The sequence below is a fragment of the Phasianus colchicus genome, chromosome 17 (genome assembly GCF_987193195.1).
Source record: "Phasianus colchicus chromosome 17, bPhaCol1.hap1.1, whole genome shotgun sequence".
Classification (NCBI taxonomy): Eukaryota; Metazoa; Chordata; class Aves; order Galliformes; family Phasianidae; genus Phasianus; species Phasianus colchicus.
This window is the reverse complement of record NC_143452.1, coordinates 6,974,731-6,992,986: the sequence shown is the minus strand read 5'-3', so window position 1 is coordinate 6,992,986 and position 18,256 is coordinate 6,974,731. Positions and strand designations below refer to the sequence as shown.

Genomic DNA, 18,256 nt, shown 5'->3' with positions numbered 1-18,256 from the left:
TCTGTGAAACTCTGTATAATCGATACACCCACCTTCTGCAGTGAAAAACTGTGCTGATTTCTTGTATAAAATATGTAGTTTAAAAGTCTCGTATCAGATTTTGGCATTACTGCGGGATGAATATATTAAAAACATTTTCAACCCCAGAAAGAATATCCCCAAAACAGCATTGTGTCTTATAGAAACACACACAGTGGAGTTTTTAACCAACTCACGTTCTGATTGCCTCTGTAGAGGGCACTTCATGGGGTCCCTTTGGATCCTAAAACATAGGCAGATAGAAATCAGCCAAACAAGCCTAGAATCTCTCTTGCTGCTTTAACTTAGTTAAAACATTTCATTTTCCCTCACTCCAGCCAAGCCAAGCATCCAGAGGCTCAGTGTGGGAATAAATCCTGGGTACTGTGCATGCCAGCTGACAGAGCTGCCCCTAGGCCACCTTGTTTCCAGATGAACCATCATTGTGCATAGGAGAGGCAGTGCAAGAAGAAATAAATTGTGTTAAGACTGTATGTTTAAACCTGTGTTGCTAAATAATGCCTGATGAGTAAAAGGTTTACATCCTTACATGGTTTTTTGTTTCGTATATAATGATGATGATAACGATGGTGGCAATGCATCTATTTGCACTTTTCATTTTCTAACCTTCAGGTAGGCTTTGCATTCTTTCTGGGGAAAACACAAAGCTTTTGACAGGGAAAATAGATAAGATTCATGGTGTTTTCTTTGTATTCAAGGAGTAATACCAAAAGGTCTTCATAGAAGGAAGTGAAAGTTGATGGGCAAGCACCAACCAATATATTGTATGTATTCTAAATAGTAAACCACCCTGAAATTAGAATGAAACTAAGTCTGGTTCTCACTGTTGCTACTAGCACTTGAAAAATTGCCTTTAACTTCCCTTCTTCTTTGTGATGTAATTTTATAAATGTCACAAACAAAAATATTTGCAGGATCCAAACTTCTATTGGTAGCAACATGGTTCTGCTTTTATTCTCTAACTGTAATAGTTTTCTGGTAAACAAGTTTGCAACATTTTCCAAGAAAGCACAATGATCTAATTCCCTCTCAAAGGATCTCTAGCCTTTGATATTTGTGATGAAAATTGATGAGTTTTCTAGCGTAGTGATGGGTACTTCTGCAACTGGGGGTCTGTTTAGTGGGAGGGAAAAACAAACAAACAAAACAAAAAACTTCTTAAAATGAAATATCTGTCCAAGAAAAACAAGGGAGAAAATGTTGCTAGCTTGATGGTAGTTTAACAACCAAACCAATGCATGTGCATTTGGTACAACTGCCCTCGGTAATATTAACACACCATGATGTAAGTGGTATTCATGGTTAGAGCCTTCTGCTTGGTGACACCTGAACTCCTGCTTCATGATCCTAACTTGTGTCAGAAAGAAAGAATTCTCTGAGGAAAGGGAAAAAAGGAAGCAAGTGATGTCTTGAATCATCAGAATATCAAACAACCTCATCTTTGTTAATCTGAAGTCTGTGTATAACCTCTGAACGTAGCTTACATCTTTCTGTGCTGTTACATAAAAAAAATCAGTGCAGGGCACATTTAGATTGACAGTGCTCGCCTTCATGTTAGAATTGTGCTGATGACCACAGGACAAGTAGCCTCGCTCTGAGCAGTTTTCTCAGATGCAGCAGAAGAAAGCATTTGTTCTGTTGCTTATGTGTCTTAACCTAGTTTTTAGGTTTTCTGCCAGCTTGTTGTAGTTCTGTGTTCTTATACTAACAACAAAGAGGAGCATTTCACTGCCTAAAAGGCTCTTGTCTCTATTTACTCTTTGTGTGATAAAGAGGGCATAGGGCCTATTTTGAGTCTTTATTTGTCAAGAAGATAAATGCACATCACTGAGAACAGACAGAAGTATCATCCCACAGTCAAAACTTTGTAAGCACTGAGTCTTGAAAGATGCCTTCGCCAAAGCATGGTGATGTCGTTGCTACTATGGAAGGCAAATGAAAAATGAATAAGCATGAGGGACTCATTTATTGGTGAGTTCGTGTACGTATTCACAGTTAACATCTTGGATACTGAGGAGCTATTCCAGGAATCACTCATCTGATTTTCATGTTTGCTTTTTATCACAGCTCTAGTGCTCTGCTTGTCATGTTGTAAGGGAACGAAGGGAGGAAGCTGGCAAAAATGCCAGGCAATGCAGTCAGCTGCAGGCCTTCCTGACAAACAGCTCTGCTCATGCATCTCCTCACTAGAACTGCAATGGCAAAGAGAAGGCTGGCATCTCCTCTGTATCAGTGGCTGCAATGACACAACTTTGAACAGTAGCAGCAGTGTCATGGTCAATGGTGAAGGAGCTGGTACTCAGATGTGCAAAGGCCTCTGGAGAGCCTTAGGGATGCCATTGCTGTGGTGTAGGAGGGCAGGAGGAGGGGCTGTGTGAGGAGGGAGAGGAGGGCCCTGCACTGTGGGAGGTGAGTGGCTGCAGGGCTGTGATTGTGCCGTGCAAAATTCCATAGGGGTGGATCTAATTTTTCTCTCCATTCTTTTCCATTTTCTTCCCCTTCAGACTTCAAAGTGTCTGAGGAAAAGATGAGTATATACAACTTTCGTGGCACATCCAGATCTTCCTTTCTTCACTGCCATTTGGGAGCAAAAGATTTTTTATATAAATTACCTTATATAGCCACAGCGTTCTTAAGGAACTTGGCTGGACATTCCTTATTATCTTCATTTGCACTCTCAAAGCATTCCATGGTCTTGGACATCCAAAACAAGGAATACCTGCTGACCCCACAGTGTGGGCCATGAGTTGTGCTCAATGCTGTGACACGCGGGTAGCAGGTGGCCCCAATGGCCCCAGCAGCCCCAGTAGCCCTAATAGCCCTGATGGCCCTAATGGCTCCTCACAGCACTGCCATCTCTGCTTTACCTTTGAGCCTTTTATTGAGGATGTCACACATTCTGCTCCAGAACCCCAGTCCTGCCCTGTGTTTCCACTCTGACAGATGTACCCAAGATTTATCTCCACGTGCAAGGTATTTGGTCCTGCAGTTTAACTTCAACTTGATAGAATGGGAACTTCCTTTCATGAAAAGTACCATTTTTATGGTAGTTGTGAATGTTGTTAGGACAGCAAGTAATGTGAAAACATTGTTACTCTATTGCAGTTCAGTGTGTTGCTTTTTAATGGCACAGATGCCATCTTGCTGCAAACGTTGGAAGGGCAGGCTTCTTAGCAATTTAAAGACAGCTGATTTGGTGGACAGAAGTAGCCATTGCTACCTCTTTAATAGTAAATCTTTAACTAGAAAAGACAGAATTGGTTGGATGTTCTGTTCCATGACTTCAAAGCTGGAAAATGTTACATTGCCATAAGGAAGGCTGGGAAAAAAAAAAAAAAATCATTAATCTGTACTGCAGTTTTGTCATATAATTTTTTCTTTTTCCAGCTTGGCTTCCAGACAGCTGTAAGTTGTAGTCGAGTGAACATTTTTAGAGTAAGGATCACTAAGATTGCAGCATCTGTTAAAATACAGTCTGTGAGTACAGTTATGTGACATGGGGACTTCAACAGTCATTTGGTTTCAGCAGTCCTTCTTTGACCTGCTTGTTCCATGCAATGCAGTTTGCTGTCTCTCTCTGTTGTGCTGATAAAACTGTGGAACTCTGGTATATCTGAATCAATGAAAAGATCATGGGTAGAAAAGCAACTCCTTTCCTTTAGTACTAGTTCTACCCTGGCTATTTCTTTAGTACTTTTCTACCCAGTGATTGGATTTTCTGTACACTCATATCAAGAGTTGTATCAGTGCAACTGAGAGGGTTGCAAACCACCAGCTCAGTAGAGTATGTTGTGCAGAAGTGATTTATGGGGATTTTAGCAAAGTCCTCTTGCTATGTAATTACACTGAAAGTGACATTCCAACAAAGCAGGCGTAACACTCACCACTAAGCTAAGGAAACACTCTCAAATACTGTAGTGAGGAGCAGATTTAAAGGAGTATTATCCATATATATGGAAGACATTGGATGTGGTTCAGAACCTGTACACTGCAAGGCCAAGAGCCCCTACCTACTTCCAGCATTTCAGAGCTTTTGGCTAATTCAATGTGAAACCAGAGCAACAAGGAAAATCCATACGTTGTCAGATGCTCGACTCACAAATAAGTTCATAAACATAAGAAGGTCTCAATCATTGGGGCTGTATGCCACTCGATTGACAACTGTGCAAGTACACAGCAGTGTTGCATGGGCATTCAAATTTATATGAGAAACAACTCAAGGAGTGGTGCTAAAAGCAGAAACATGGGCAAGCTAGAATATGGAATGGGATTTAAAACTTGTTCCAGAACTCCTTGAAGTCAAAGAAAGAGTCAAAGACTCTGTTTTCAGTTAGAGGTTACCCCAAATATGTGCTTTTCATTGTTATATAATGTATACTTCTAGGTCTAGGTATTAAAAAGTGCACTGGATAAGAATTCCCAAGATCAATTTAATATTGCCAGTGAGCCATATATGTATTTTAGGCTTGTCTCCTACCAAATAATTCTGCACGGCTATGTCCTTCAGCTTCCAAGGCCCAGTTGCTGAACTAGGTTTTTTATTGTTGACGTATAGCCTACAAATGTGTTTTACTTTAACCCAATTTGAAGTACAGAAACCTGGAGTGAAGTATACAAATAATTATGTACATGAATGGCTTATCAATCTCAGTAGCCATTTGTAGTCATGCATATTGGAGGTAGATGTTCAGACAGCTAAGGATTTTGTGACCATAGGATTTGTATTCAGGTAGCCTTATTTAGTGAGCTAGCAAATGGGGGTGGGAGGAATGTTGGTTTTGTTTGCTTGTTTGTTTTCTCCCAAAAAAAAAAAAAAAAAAAGTTCATAATTCATTTTAGAGAACTGCAAGTCTACTCAGAGCAGTCAGGAAAGCTGTGAGCAGGTTTACTTCTTTCAAAATCACTCCAAGGGCATGAATTATTTTAACATTTTTGTCTTCTTTTTCCCTTGGCTTTGTAAAAAAAATCTGTTTATTAATGTATTATGAACAGAACCTGTCAGAAAGCATGCTTTCTCCGTTTTTAAAGGTGTTATGTATTTGCATCTGAACAATACAGTATGTACTTCTTAAATTTTCATGCAGGCCTCCTACGTGACTTCTTGAATAGAGGACCAGCTGACAGCACAGCCTCAGCCTGTATGTTCTGCCCAATGCAAATATCACATAAACATCGTATGTAGAGATATTTCTAATTCTGTAAAGCACAGTTAGTTGAGCCAGGTTTAGGTCCATTTTTTATTACTCTTTTTTACCACCTACAGTTTTCTTTCCAGTGCAATGAGATGCTCTGCTTAAGACCATACAGAGCTCTAATTATTATTGGCAATCTGCAGTCCTTTGTGCTGTCAAAGAAATAATGATGCTAACGGATGATACAGCAAGCACTCAATAGTGGTTTTATGCCCAACAATTCGACTTCACTTGGTTGGATTAAATGTCTGATGGAGCTGAGAGAATACACTGATGAAACATTATTGCACAAAGGAAATTATTGGTGAGCTTCCCAGGGAGTCATAGGAAATATGAAATTATTTTAAAGGCTAATTTTGCCATTCAGCATTTATTAAAGTAACAAAAACGAAAATACAAAGTATCCTTTCAGAAACACTTTACAACAGGAGTGTTAGCATGCCAGTAGTTGCGGAAATGCGTCAGCTCCTCCGGGTAGGCGACAACAGCCTTATGTCAGTCTGTCATATAGCAGCTGCTGCTGCAGGAGGGAGAGGGTACGGATGCTGCCTTTTGGGAAAAGGGCTCCGGCACCGAGGGGAGCTGGGAAGCGATAGTGGGGCGGGTATCTGCCCGGCGCTGCGGCGGAGCGGCCGCCGTGAGACACCGCCTCTGGGACGGCTCGGGCGTGCGGGCGGAGCTTATGGGGAACTGGAAAGTGAAACTTTCCGTGGGGAAACCGTGGGTGGGGCTGGGCTGGGTGTGGGCTGTGCACAGCGGAGCAGCGGACGGTGGAGCGGCGTTCTCGCCCCGCGGAGCTCCGCTGAGATGGACGGCGCTGGGCATAAGCCCCTGTTCCGGCAGCCCCGAGCTGCGGGGAGAGGTGAGGGGCCGGCCGCGGAGCAGCGGGCTGCTGGGGAACGGGTTGGCACGGGGGGGACCCCTCCTTCCCTGCGGTACGGCTCCCTGTCGAGTCTGTGCTCCTACATTTCCCTATTCACCCCCAGCGCCCTTCGGAGCCCGTGAGGCTCAACAGCGATGTCTCTGCCAAAATGCTCATGATGTTGAGAGGCAGGTTAATACAGTTTATCATCATTAACAAGTGGTTGGGGTTCTTTGTGTCTTTTTTTTTTTTTTTTTTTTTTTTTTTTTACACTTAGATCCGGATATTGGGTTGATACAGAGAAGCAGAAGCGGAGTAAATAATGTGTCAGGCCAGACTAAAAAAGCAGTACGTCAGGCAGGGGAAGATCCTCAAGCCAGTAATTATACTCTTCTACTTGGGAAAAGAGAGGAGAGTTTTGTTGGCACTGGAAGGTTCTTCAATCAAGGAAGAAGAAATCAGGGTGGATCAGTCACCAGTGGAGCAACAGGACATCGGAATGAGCAGGAGAATGATGGAAAGGGAAGAAGGCATCAAGGGGGACAAGCACATGAGAGAGCCAGAGCATCCCAGAATGTACAAGAAAACGAGAGTAGGAGAAGGAGCTATCAAGGGGGACAAGCACATGAGAGAGCCAAAGGATCCCAGAATGTGCAAGAAAACGAGAGTAGGAGAAGGAGCTATCAAGGGGGACAAGCACATGAGAGAGCCAAAGGATCCCAGAATGTGCAAGAAAACGAGAGTAGGAGAAGGAGCTATCAAGGGGGACAAGCACATGAGAGAGCCAAAGGATCCCAGAATGTGCAAGAAAACGAGAGTAGGAGAAGGAGCTATCAAGGGGGACAAGCACATGAGAGAGCCAGAGCATCCCAGAACGTGCAAGAAAATGAGCGTAAAGGAAAGCAGTATGAAGGTGGACAAGCACAAGGGAGATCCAGAGATCTGTGGAATGAACAAAATGATGAATCTGGGGGAAGAAAATACCAAGGTGGGCAGGGACATGAGAGGGTCAGAAGGCCCTGGAATGAGCAAGAAAATGAGGGTAGGGGAAAAAGGTATCAAGGTGGACAAGTTCAGGAAGATGCTAGAGGGCCAAGGAACAGACAGGAAATTGAAAGTAAGGGAAGGAGGATGCGGCCTGCAGGGAATCCTCATTTCAACCAGAACTCTACCCCAGGTGGCAGCCAGCTTAGTGAGCAGCCTCAGCAAGTTAAAAAGGTTGGCTACAAATTCCTAGAAAGTCTCCTCCAGAAAGACTCTTCTGAAGTTGTCATCACACTTGCTTCGAGTTCAGGTTTGAAGGAACTTCTTTCCCAAACAGCTATGAAACCCAGCTTCCTTCAGCTCATTTGTCAGGTGCTTCGAAAAGCATGCAGTTCCCGAATGGATAGACAAAGTGTCCAGCAGCTTCTTGGAATGGTAAAGGAGTCCAATTTTCTCAAGATCTGTCTGCCACAGTATGTGTCTGATATGGTCACAGAGGCAGTCCCTGCTGTACGGCATCAATATCCTGAACATATTGGCAACATCATCTTGCTTCTTCAAGATCTGATCAGTATTTTCCCGTCTAGCTCTGTGCAGAAAATCTCCATGCTCTTGACAATATTGCCAGCATCTATAAATGCCCTGAGAGCTTCTGGTGTGCAGATCACAGAAGAAACGGAGAAGAACTTAAATAAAGTCCAGATGCTTGTGCAGCACCTCCAGGAGAAGAGACGTGAAGGCACACTGAGAGCTGATAACTACACTCTTATGCAGCCTCAGGCTGAAGACCAAGAAGAAACCTATCGCACAATGACCATTTATCCAACCTATGACGAGTTACACCACGATGTGAAACCTTTTCTACGTCCCAATATTGTTTCTGGAAGATATGAGAGCACCAACATTTATCTCGACACCCATTTCCGGCTTTTGAGAGAAGACTTTATAAAACCCTTAAGGGAAGGTATCTTGGATCTTCTGCAGAGCTTTGAGGATAGAAGTTTGAGAAAGAAAAAATTTGATGACATCAGGGTCTACTTTGATACACGGATTATTACCCCTGTCTGCTCCCCATCTGGTGTTGTTTACAAGGTCCAGTTTGATATAAAACCACTGAAGTTTGTGCGATGGCAGAATTCCAAACGGTTACTATATGGATCCCTTGTCTGCATGTCCAGAGATCACTTTGAAACGTGCCTTTTTGCCACTGTTTCTGAACGAGATAATGCAGAACTTGCTAACGGGATTGTGCAGCTCAGTTTTAATGCACAGAGCAGAGCACTGCTAGCAGAGGTTCAGCCTTCAGACTCCTTCCTCATGGTAGAGACAACTGCCTACTTTGAGGCTTATCGACACGTGTTAGAAGGGCTACAGGAAATTCAGGAAGAAGATATTCCATTCCAGAAGTACATAGTGGAATGTGATGTACAGGTGAAGAAGCCAGCATACCTGACAATGGAAACTAAATACAACTTTGCACCCTTGATGGCAGATACCCTGTCAGATGAAGAGATACTTGTTGATGGTTTGAGAAGGGAAAACGTCCAAGTTCTAAATCCCAATCGGTGGCCTTCAATGGAAACCTTGGGATTAGATGAGTCCCAGATGCAGGCACTGAGTCTCGCACTCACCAAAGAGCTGGCTGTTATCCAAGGACCTCCTGGAACTGGTGAGAAACATTTGCTTTAATTCTCATTTTATAGAGTTCTCTGTGAAGTTTAGGGAAGTTCATTTAAGGAAACTAAGTCCAGAGAAAGTCAGCAATGCTATATCCAGTGCATTAGTCCTATGCCTAGTTGATGCTTTAGTAGCACAGTTATTGTAAGCTATTGGGAAGAATGTTAAAATATTCTGAAATAGCCATGTCTGACCTTACACATTGCTGATTTGGTTCCTATGGACTCCAAATGCACTATTGGCACTGCTTGCTTATAGGAATGAAAATGTTTCAACTATTTGATAGCACAGAACCTGTTGCTATGCAGCAGCTCTATTAATTTTCACAGCATGTTAGAACATGAAGAGAGTTTAGCCCTGATCCTCTGTATGAACAAAGCATTTCAAGAGTAATTGCGATTGTTTATAAATGGCACCTAAATTTAACAAGCACTACTGCCTGTATTCTACCAGTACATGGGTATTTTATGTGCAGCACAGTATTGTGTTAAGCTAGTGTTAGTGACTTGAGGGAAGCAGTGGCAGGGAGAACTTGCATGTAGAGGTGCGTTACTCTTTTTCTGATTCTGAGCTTGTTTTTCAGGGAAGACTTATGTGGGTTTGAAGATTGTTCAGGCTCTCTTGACTAATAAGGATGTGTGGCAAAGGACTGATCAGAATTCTCCCATCCTTATAGTCTGCTACACTAACCATGCACTGGATCAGTTCTTAGAAGGTAAGAGTATCTGATAAGTATGATGGAAGTGAGGGCAGAAATTATACTATAACTCTTGCTCTGTCCTACCCTCTGCTACGGTGACCTGCTCTGTGGCTTTTTCTAGTGACTCTAGCCTATTGATGCACAGTGAGGGGGGAGGGAGGGGAAGAAAAACAAAATATAACCTTCAGTCATACCAATCCAATGTAGGATGTGCAGACAAAGTGAGCTCTCCCTACTCCCTATCCTGAAAAAAAAAAAAAAAAAAAAAAAAACACCAGAATTTGCCTCTGTAGTACTAATGTTTCTCTCTCATTCCCAGGAATATACACGTTCCAAAGACGTGGGATGGTGCGTGTTGGGGGGAGAAGTAACAGTGAGATCCTAAAACAGTTCACTTTGAAGGAGCTGAGGAAGAAGAGTGAGTTCCGACACAACTTGCCAATGCATCTCCGCAGAGCTTATGTGAATGTACGTGTAGAGTTCACTGGAAGTGATGGTATTGGGCTACCTGTCTGTGGGAGAAAGTGACTTTCTCTACAGCTGCTCTTTCACCTTGTCTTTAACACCAACATCAGTCTTTTTATTGTTCTTAATGCATGTTATCAGTTTCCTGTCCTCCTGTTTCTGAACTTTGTTCATCTGTATATGACGGCGCCTCTCTTCTCTCTGAGCAGATAACCTGTGACATGAAACATGCTGAGGAGGAGCTCCATAAAGGAGCAAAGCTCTTAGAGTGTACAACATATGGAGTGCTGCATGAGCGCCACTTGGAAGCATTCATTGCCCCCCAGCACTGGAACAGTCTGATGAGTGGTCTGGTAAGAGTTGCCTTTTCAGTCAGTCAAGCTTTGAATCATAGCTTTGAGTCAAGCTTTTTTACTTGACTTTATGAATCAAGTACGCTTTATGAGTGTATGCTTACTGCCTTTTTTAAAAATGAGACAGTTTCCCCAAATATGCTTCCTTTAGCCTCATTCAGCCTGTACAAGAGTAAGAGAGTGAATGGTGAGCTGTGCCAAAGTGACAGTAGTCACTAGACTTGGCAGAGAAATGGAGTTAAAATCTGTAACTTTAAACTGTGGAGATTTTAAGTGATCCTTGTCAGTATAAAAATACAAGCGCCCAAATGAATACTTTAAACTGAAGGGAAGGAGGGATGCTGTTTTTGAAGATGTGAGGCTGCCTAAACTTTCTGGCCATGGAAGTTACTTGGGAGACTTGTTCCTAGTTGCTATGCTGCAAGGTGCTGCTTTATCATCATCCTAAGCCTGAACTGGAACATGCCTGACTGATTTACTTTCTTTATATTAGGATGATGATGAGTTTTACTACAGTGCTTCACAACACTCAATGATTCTGGAGTGGCTGGGCCTTGGTTTTACTGCCTTCACCCAGCGTGCTGCAAGGAATATAGAGGCTGAGTATCTAGGTAAATAGAAAAACAAAGCAAGCAAAAAAATCTTTTATTTTCCACAGGCATTTGCCAAGCAGTGCATGCATGCCAGAAAACAGACACTGCTAGTTTACAGAAGCTGGAAGATGCATGACACTGTAAGGCAATGGAAAGATTAACCGTAATTTTCACGTGGTGATCTGACTACTGTATTGTGATTTTGCTGGAGTGGCTGTGACTCCCTGCTTCTAACTGGTGAATCTCACAGGTGGTCAGCAGGAGGAGGGAGAGGAGGAACAGGAAGCTGAAACAGAAGAAGAGCTATTGGATATCCTAGAGGAGGCTGACCTGATTCAAGCTGATAGAGTGATTGAGGATGAGGACTCAGCAAAGCCTCGGAAGAAAGAGGAAGAGCACAGGGCAGTTCATGAACTAGCCAGTACATTGTTGGCTATGAAGCTGGAGAATGAGGAAGAAGCAGCAGAATGGAATGAGGAAGAACCACAACAGAAGTCTGGACAGTGGGAGGTAACTGTATACATTAGCATACTGTGGCTCTGCTTGTCTGTGTAAGGAATAATTTGGATGAGCTAATATAGAAATACAAAATAGTATTTGTGCTGTAATTGCTTATTATTGAGTGGCATGGGTTTTTTTCCCCCCCAGATATCTTCTTCTCAGAGGAAGAAAATGAAACATAAGATGAAAGCTGAGCTCCATAAATTGAATGCAATGTCTGAGGCAGAGGCCTATGCAATTCATGATCTGTGGCAACTTGACATGAACTCCCGCTGGAGGCTTTACAGGTGACAAAAATATTTTATAGGGTTTGTCAAGCAAGGGTGTCAGAGTTCAAACGTTTTCTTGCAGGCCAAGGTTCTTTATCCATACACGTTCGGCTTGTTATCTGAACAAACTTCTTCCTGTAAGATATTTGGTTTTACCCTGCCTGCATTGCCTCCACTGTGTCTGCTGGGGACTGAGTACAGATGCTAGTCATGTCTTTCACAAAGGGCAAAGAACTTGAACTGAATCCACCTTGAACTTTTGGATCACAGTTCTGTTCTCCTTTCTGTGGGTACTAATGTCTCTTTCTTCTCAGGCTCTGGTTGCAGACCTATCAGGGGCTTATTCGACGGAAGATTCTTCAGCATGAACAGCAGTACCAGGCAGCAGCTGAAAGGCTAGCAGAACTGAGGCTGCAAGAAGATCTCTGCATTCTGAAGGAGGCCAATGTTGTGGGGATGACAACTACAGGTGTGAAGCATTTAGGGGCCAAGCTAGTGCTGCACTGCTTCCAGCAATAGTTAAAGGACCTTGTTGTTAAAGGATTGCTATCCTGTGCTGCATGACAGACTGGGTCAGGCTCCAAGTTAATCTGCAGCCTTCTTCATTTCTGACTCCCTCTGCAAACATGGCTATTGCAGAAACAAGTTTTCAGTTCGCACAAGCAGTTTTTTATTTACTTTTTAGCAATATTCTTCTAATATTAATGCTCAGTTTCTTGTGCCTGAGTTAAATGCTATTCATTTCTGCACTGCTTTCTCCACATCACCTTTTGGTGAGCAGAGGTAGCATAAATCTAGTAGTATGAGCCTTTGGAGAGGTAGTTTGGGGTTTACTTGTGTGTTGATCAATGTATCCATTAGGTACCCTGTGTTTGAAAAGAGTCAAGAATGGGCTAAGATGAGCATAGGACTCTAATCCTTCCCTAACAACTTTCTGTGTAGAAGCCATCTTTGGCATTGGTGCTGTTTTAAAATCCATATTCTAAGACTAAGCTTTTTGGAATTTTGGAAAGAACCCCAGACTTTTCTGGAACATAGTTTAACCCTTCTCTGAAAACTTTATCATACTGCCTCTGTGTAATTGCATTTACTAAGGCTTATCTTTTGTCTTTGTCCAGGTGCTGCCAAATACCGTCAGATCTTGCAGAAAGTAGAGCCACGAATTGTAATTGTGGAAGAGGCAGCAGAGGTGCTTGAGGCTCACATTATTACTACTCTTAGTAAAGCCTGCCAGCATCTCATCCTCATTGGAGATCACCAGCAGGTAATATTCGTGACAGATGCCTCTGACTTTTGTGCAAATCAACTAGAACCTTTTTACCAAACACCAAATGCGAAGGGTTGCCAAAATATACTGCTCACCAGTCTCCGTGGATATCACAGGTGCTGTATCCTTTGGTTATACAGTAGACTTTCTGTGGGATTTATCCTTTTGTTTAACTGACACAATTTGACATGTGCTTGAATCCACTTTAGTTGTCACAGCACCCAACTTTGCTATTTAGCACTTCTGCAAGAATCATGTTTTTGGTCTTTTGACTGGAAACCAGTAAAAGAAAGAGATTAATAGGAAAAAAAAATCTTACTAATACATAGGATTAGTGCTGTAAAAATACTCCTATCCCTTCTTTTTCAGCTGCAGCCTAGTGCTAATGTTTATGACCTGGCAAAGAACTTCAATCTGGAAGTGTCTCTCTTTGAACGACTGGTGAAAGTTGATTTCCCCTTTGTATGCCTAAAATACCAAGTAAGGAACAGATATAAAACACTCCTTTATTGCAATTGTACTTAGGTTGTTTAAAATTTATAGTACATTTAAGCTTTTATATTTCTACTCACAGAGTAGTCTAAAATAAAAGAATGTGCTACTTCATTCCTGAAAAGAATGGTAAGAGCTGCCAAACTGAAATCGTACACTATGTCTATATGTCTGATTTATTCAGTTATGTTACTCACAGCACTGTGGTTCTCACAATTCTTAGAGCAACAAACATGACCTATTGTGGCATATAAAACTGTTCTAGGACTGTGGAGACTGACAGCAAATCTTTTTGGTCTGTTTCCTGTTAAATTGCTACAACTATTATTTCTTAGTGTCTGGAGAAGTTAATTCTACCTCCAGCAGTCCTGCATTAAAATAGCCTGAAAGAGTTAGCTAGAATGAGGTGTAAGCTCTTATTCTCTAGAATGCTGTTGTTCTTAGATTTGTGCTGAAACCAGAATTCTTATTACAACAACATTACTACATATTACTGTACCACTCACCTGTGATTGCTGGCAGTGGTGGTGGCAGCAGGGTGGGATGCTGCCTTCTTGAGTCTTACTGAAAAGTCACCCTTGTCTTGTATTCAACAATGATATGTACAATAGAAAAACAGATTCTTAGCAATGAAACAGGGTGCTCCTTCCTCAAAACCAATAGATCTGCTTTGTGTTTCAGCACCGCATGCGTCCTGAAATTGCCCAGCTTCTCAGTCCTCATATTTACCAGAAGCTGGAAAACCATCCTTCAGTCTTGATGTATGAGAACATAAAAGTGAGTTTTTAGTAATCCAAGCACTTTCTCTTGCCCTGTTACTGGTTAAAATAAGTTTCTGTAAAATGTAGTGTTAAAGGATTTAAACTTCTCACGTCAGATTTAGCTGCTGAAATTAATACCTGATCCAGGGAAATGCGGGATATAGAATTAGGCAAGCAATTTGTAGTTCTTCTGGTATTGCTGATCGTAGACATTGGAAATGGATCCAACTGTGATTTATTAAAAGAACAGTGAAAAAATGGAAAAAGGATTCAAAAAGAAATTAGGAAATTGAAAATTAAGAATAAATATAAAGCGAGACTTGAGGCATAATTTGTGAAGTTCCAGAGTAAGACAGGTGACTTCATTATTGGAATCCTGTTCTGGGGAGTTCTTTGTTTGGGCACTTTTCCAGTATACGGCCTTGGATCCCTGAAACAAGTGACTGAGTACTGTCAGAGAAAGAATTGGGTGTGGTTACAGAGGATTACAGTAGCTCAGCCTGCTTAAATCTCTTTTGATGAAAAGATAGTATTAGTTAGCTAAAAGCTGTCTAACTGGATGAGAAAAATACACCAAAACCAGTAGAATGCTAAAGCTGATAAAGTGAAATTAATAGTGACGATGATGTAAAGGCAAGAATAAGCTATCTAGAAAAGTGGCATGTCTTCTCTTGGTATCTTGAAATCCGTATCAAGCATTCTGTAGAAGATGCTTTCGTTAAAAATAACCTACTGATGAGACCACAAAATTTTACCCCATTTCTTCCATGGGATTAGCTAGTCTGGAGAATTTTAAACAAGCTTGAGATACTGAAAGCCATCAAAACTCAATCCACTCACCTAGTACAATACCAACATAGGTGAGCACTGAATTAAATTGTACAGCAATGGGTGCTGCATGCAACTACGGACTCCTTGAAAACCAGAGATCTACATGTGGTCCATAAAATTGTTCTTTCCTGATATAAACAGTCTCTGGGGTTTGGTACACAGCTCAGAAAGTCCTTGCAGCTGGAAGAATTTCAGTTAATAGATAAAAAAATAAAGATTTTGAATTGGTGGGCAGACAGCTCTATCCCCCTGGACCTGGTGACTGAGTACTGGAGTCCCTAATGTTTGAAGCCTTCTTTGTGGAGAATCAGTTTTAGGCAAGTGCTGAAGTCTGCGCACTGTTTCACAGCTTGAATGTAAAATAGAATGAAAGTAAAATAGAACTGTGGTGATTTGGAAAATGTTAGTAGAACCAATTTTTTGATTTTGCATAACCAGAAAATGTATTGTAAAAATAACTCAGAAAAAGGTAAGGAATAAAATCATCCATGGGGCCTGATGTCATGTTAAGATAATGAAATGTCCCTGATAAGCTGAAATACCATTAACAAGCTTAGTCACTTCTGATGAAGATGTTATGGACATCAAAAGAAATTGCCCCAGTATGCACTAACCACATATTGCATGCTCCTTTAGAAGAACAGTCATTTTAATGGGTAGTCAGAAACGTGGAAACAAGCTGTAGTGACAAGTAGAATTCTGTTTCTAAGATTCTCTTTCTCTTGTTTCAGGGAGTCTTATCTAACCTTTTCTTTGTGGAGCATGACTTTCCTGAGCAAAACATCCAGGAAGGGAGAAGCCATCAGAACATACATGAGGCACAGTTTGTGGTGGAACTTTGCAAATACTTCTTGTGTCAGGATTATCAACCTTCTCAGATCACCATTCTCACTACTTACACTGGGCAGCTTTTCTGTTTACGCAAGCTCATGCCAGCCAAGACTTTTGCAGGTGTGAAGGTTTATGTAGTGGATAAGTACCAGGGAGAGGAGAATGACATTATTCTGCTGTCACTTGTGCGGAGTAACAAAGAAGAGAGAATTGGGTTCTTGCAGATCTCTAATCGGATATGTGTAGCACTATCCAGAGCTAAGAAAGGTCTGTACTGTATTGGAAATATGAGAATGATGGGCAAGGTTCCTCTCTGGAGCAAGATCATTCACACACTGAGAGAGAAAGGTAACATTGGCCGCTCACTGACTCTTTGCTGTCAAAATCACCCTGAGACCATGACTCTGGTATCTACAGCAGCAGACTTCAGCAAAGTCCCAGAAGGAGGCTGTAGTCATCCCTGTGAATTTAGGTTGGATTGTGGACATGTTTGCACAAGAGCATGCCACCCATATGATGCACAGCACAAAAAATATCAATGTCTGAAGCCTTGTCAAAAGGTGCTTTGTACAGAGGGGCACCGCTGTACACAGTTATGTTATGAGCCATGTGGACCATGTATGGTAATAGTAGAGAAAATTGTCTCTAAATGTGGCCACCTGCAGATGATGCCATGCTCTTGTCCAGAGAGTAAGTTTATTTGCCAAGAACCTTGCCAGAAAAAGTTAAATTGTGGGCATATGTGCAACAAATACTGTGGGCAGGAATGTACTACTCGGTGTCCTGAACTGGTTACAGTCTTTCTGCAATGTGGCCACAGCCAGAAAGTTCAGTGTTGGATTGCTGACGAGATGAAACATCAGAAAACTATTGAATGTATGGCTAAGTGTTCTGTCAAACTGGAGTGTGGTCATGAATGCTCAGGTTCCTGTCACACCTGCTTTGAAGGAAGATTTCATGAGCCATGTAAGAGCCCATGCAAGCGCTTCTTGATCTGCTCCCACAAGTGTAAGCAGCCTTGTACTACAGAATGCCCTCCCTGTCAGCTTAACTGTCAGAACCACTGTGTGCACAGCAGATGTAAAAAGAAATGCGGAGAGCGCTGTTCTCCATGCGCAGAACCATGTGAGTGGCGGTGCCAGCACTACCAGTGTACCAATCTTTGCCATGAACCATGCAATAGGCCTCGATGCAATGTACCATGTACTAAGCTGCTGCGCTGTGGTCATCCTTGTATTGGATTCTGTGGAGAACCTTGCCCAAAGAAGTGCCTTGTTTGTGACCATGAGGAGGTTACCCAGATCTTTTTTGGCTTTGAGGATGACGAGGATGCACGATTTGTCCAGCTTGAAGATTGTGGCCACATCTTTGAGTCTCAGGGCCTTGATCGTTATATGGATGAAGATGACAATGTCATCAAGCTGAAGGTGTGCCCTACCTGTCAGACACCAGTCAGAAAGAGTTTGAGATATGGCACCATTGTGAAAAAGCATCTGGTTGAGATAGAGAAGGTGAAAGAGAAAATCCAAGGCCCAGCACAGGAAATTGAGTCAAGCAGACAAAGACTGCAGGCTGCACTCGCAAGTAAGAGCGTTCTGAAGAGGAACCTACTCAGTAAGTACCTCATGTTGGAAGATAAACTAAAAGCCTCTGATCTTTCCATAAAGAGCATTGGAGTAATTGAGAATCAGCTTAACTTCTATGAACGTATAGCTGACCTAACCAGTTCTCTGAGTAAAATTGATGCAAAGGAGCAAAAAGGGATGAAAAAGCGTTTAGATGAAGTCCAGGAGTGGCTGGACAAGCCACGCCTCAGTTTTACACGGCAGGAGCTCATGGATCTGCAGGCTGAGATCCAGAGATTGACCCATCTACAGCACCTCTTGTCAAGGTGTAAAGGCACAAGCGGAATGATCACTACGACCCTCGCAACAAGGATTGCCAGGATACGTAAGATCTTGGAAGGGACAAAAAAGTTCACAGAGAAGGAAGAGGCTGCAGTAAAAGATGAGCTGAAGCGCATCGACGCCGCCTTGCCCCTGTCGGGGCTGGGGATCACTGACGCTGAGCGAGTGCAGATTGTCAGCGCTATCGGCTACCCGCGTGGCCACTGGTTCAAATGCAAAAATGGACACGTCTACGTGATTGGGGACTGTGGGGGAGCCATGGAGAGGAGTACGTGCCCTGAATGCCACGAGGTCATCGGGGGCGCAAACCACGCTCTGGACAGCACGAACAGCCTTGCTTCTGAGATGGACGGAGCGACCCACGCAGCCTGGTCCGAGACAGCCAACAACCTACTCAACTTCCAGGATCTCCACCGCCTGCTCTAGCTGGCTCTCTGGCAACGTTTCTTGCCTCCCCCGCCCGTTCCTCACTGCTGCCCTGTGTAATCAATAAAACGCACGCCTCCGCGCTCCGTGCCAAACCTCGTCCTTC

The 18,256-nt window shown here is 42.6% G+C and overlaps 1 protein-coding gene across 1 annotated transcript; it reads left to right on the top strand.

Moving 5' to 3' along the window:
- The first annotated feature begins 5,824 nt into the window (after window positions 1-5,824).
- Window positions 5,825-18,245, top strand: ZNFX1 (zinc finger NFX1-type containing 1). Its single transcript, XM_031590334.2, has 13 exons — window positions 5,825-6,093; window positions 6,371-8,746; window positions 9,338-9,469; window positions 9,774-9,922; window positions 10,129-10,272; window positions 10,766-10,883; window positions 11,116-11,375; window positions 11,514-11,653; window positions 11,950-12,104; window positions 12,754-12,899; window positions 13,272-13,382; window positions 14,076-14,171; window positions 15,718-18,245. Exons 1-13 carry the CDS (start codon window positions 6,039-6,041, stop codon window positions 18,148-18,150), a joined length of 6,315 nt encoding a protein of 2,104 aa, XP_031446194.2. The 5' UTR covers window positions 5,825-6,038; the 3' UTR covers window positions 18,151-18,245.
- Window positions 18,246-18,256: the final 11 nt, after the last annotated feature.

Coding starts and splice junctions, on each gene's coding strand:
- ZNFX1 (XM_031590334.2), top strand. CDS start 6,039: ATGGACGGCGCTGGGCATAAGCCCCTGTTCCGGCAGCCCCGAGCTGCG. Junction 11,376..11,513: donor AGAAGTCTGGACAGTGGGAG/GTAACTGTATAC, acceptor TTTCCCCCCCAG/ATATCTTCTTCTCAGAGGAA. Junction 13,383..14,075: donor TTGTATGCCTAAAATACCAA/GTAAGGAACAGA, acceptor TTTGTGTTTCAG/CACCGCATGCGTCCTGAAAT.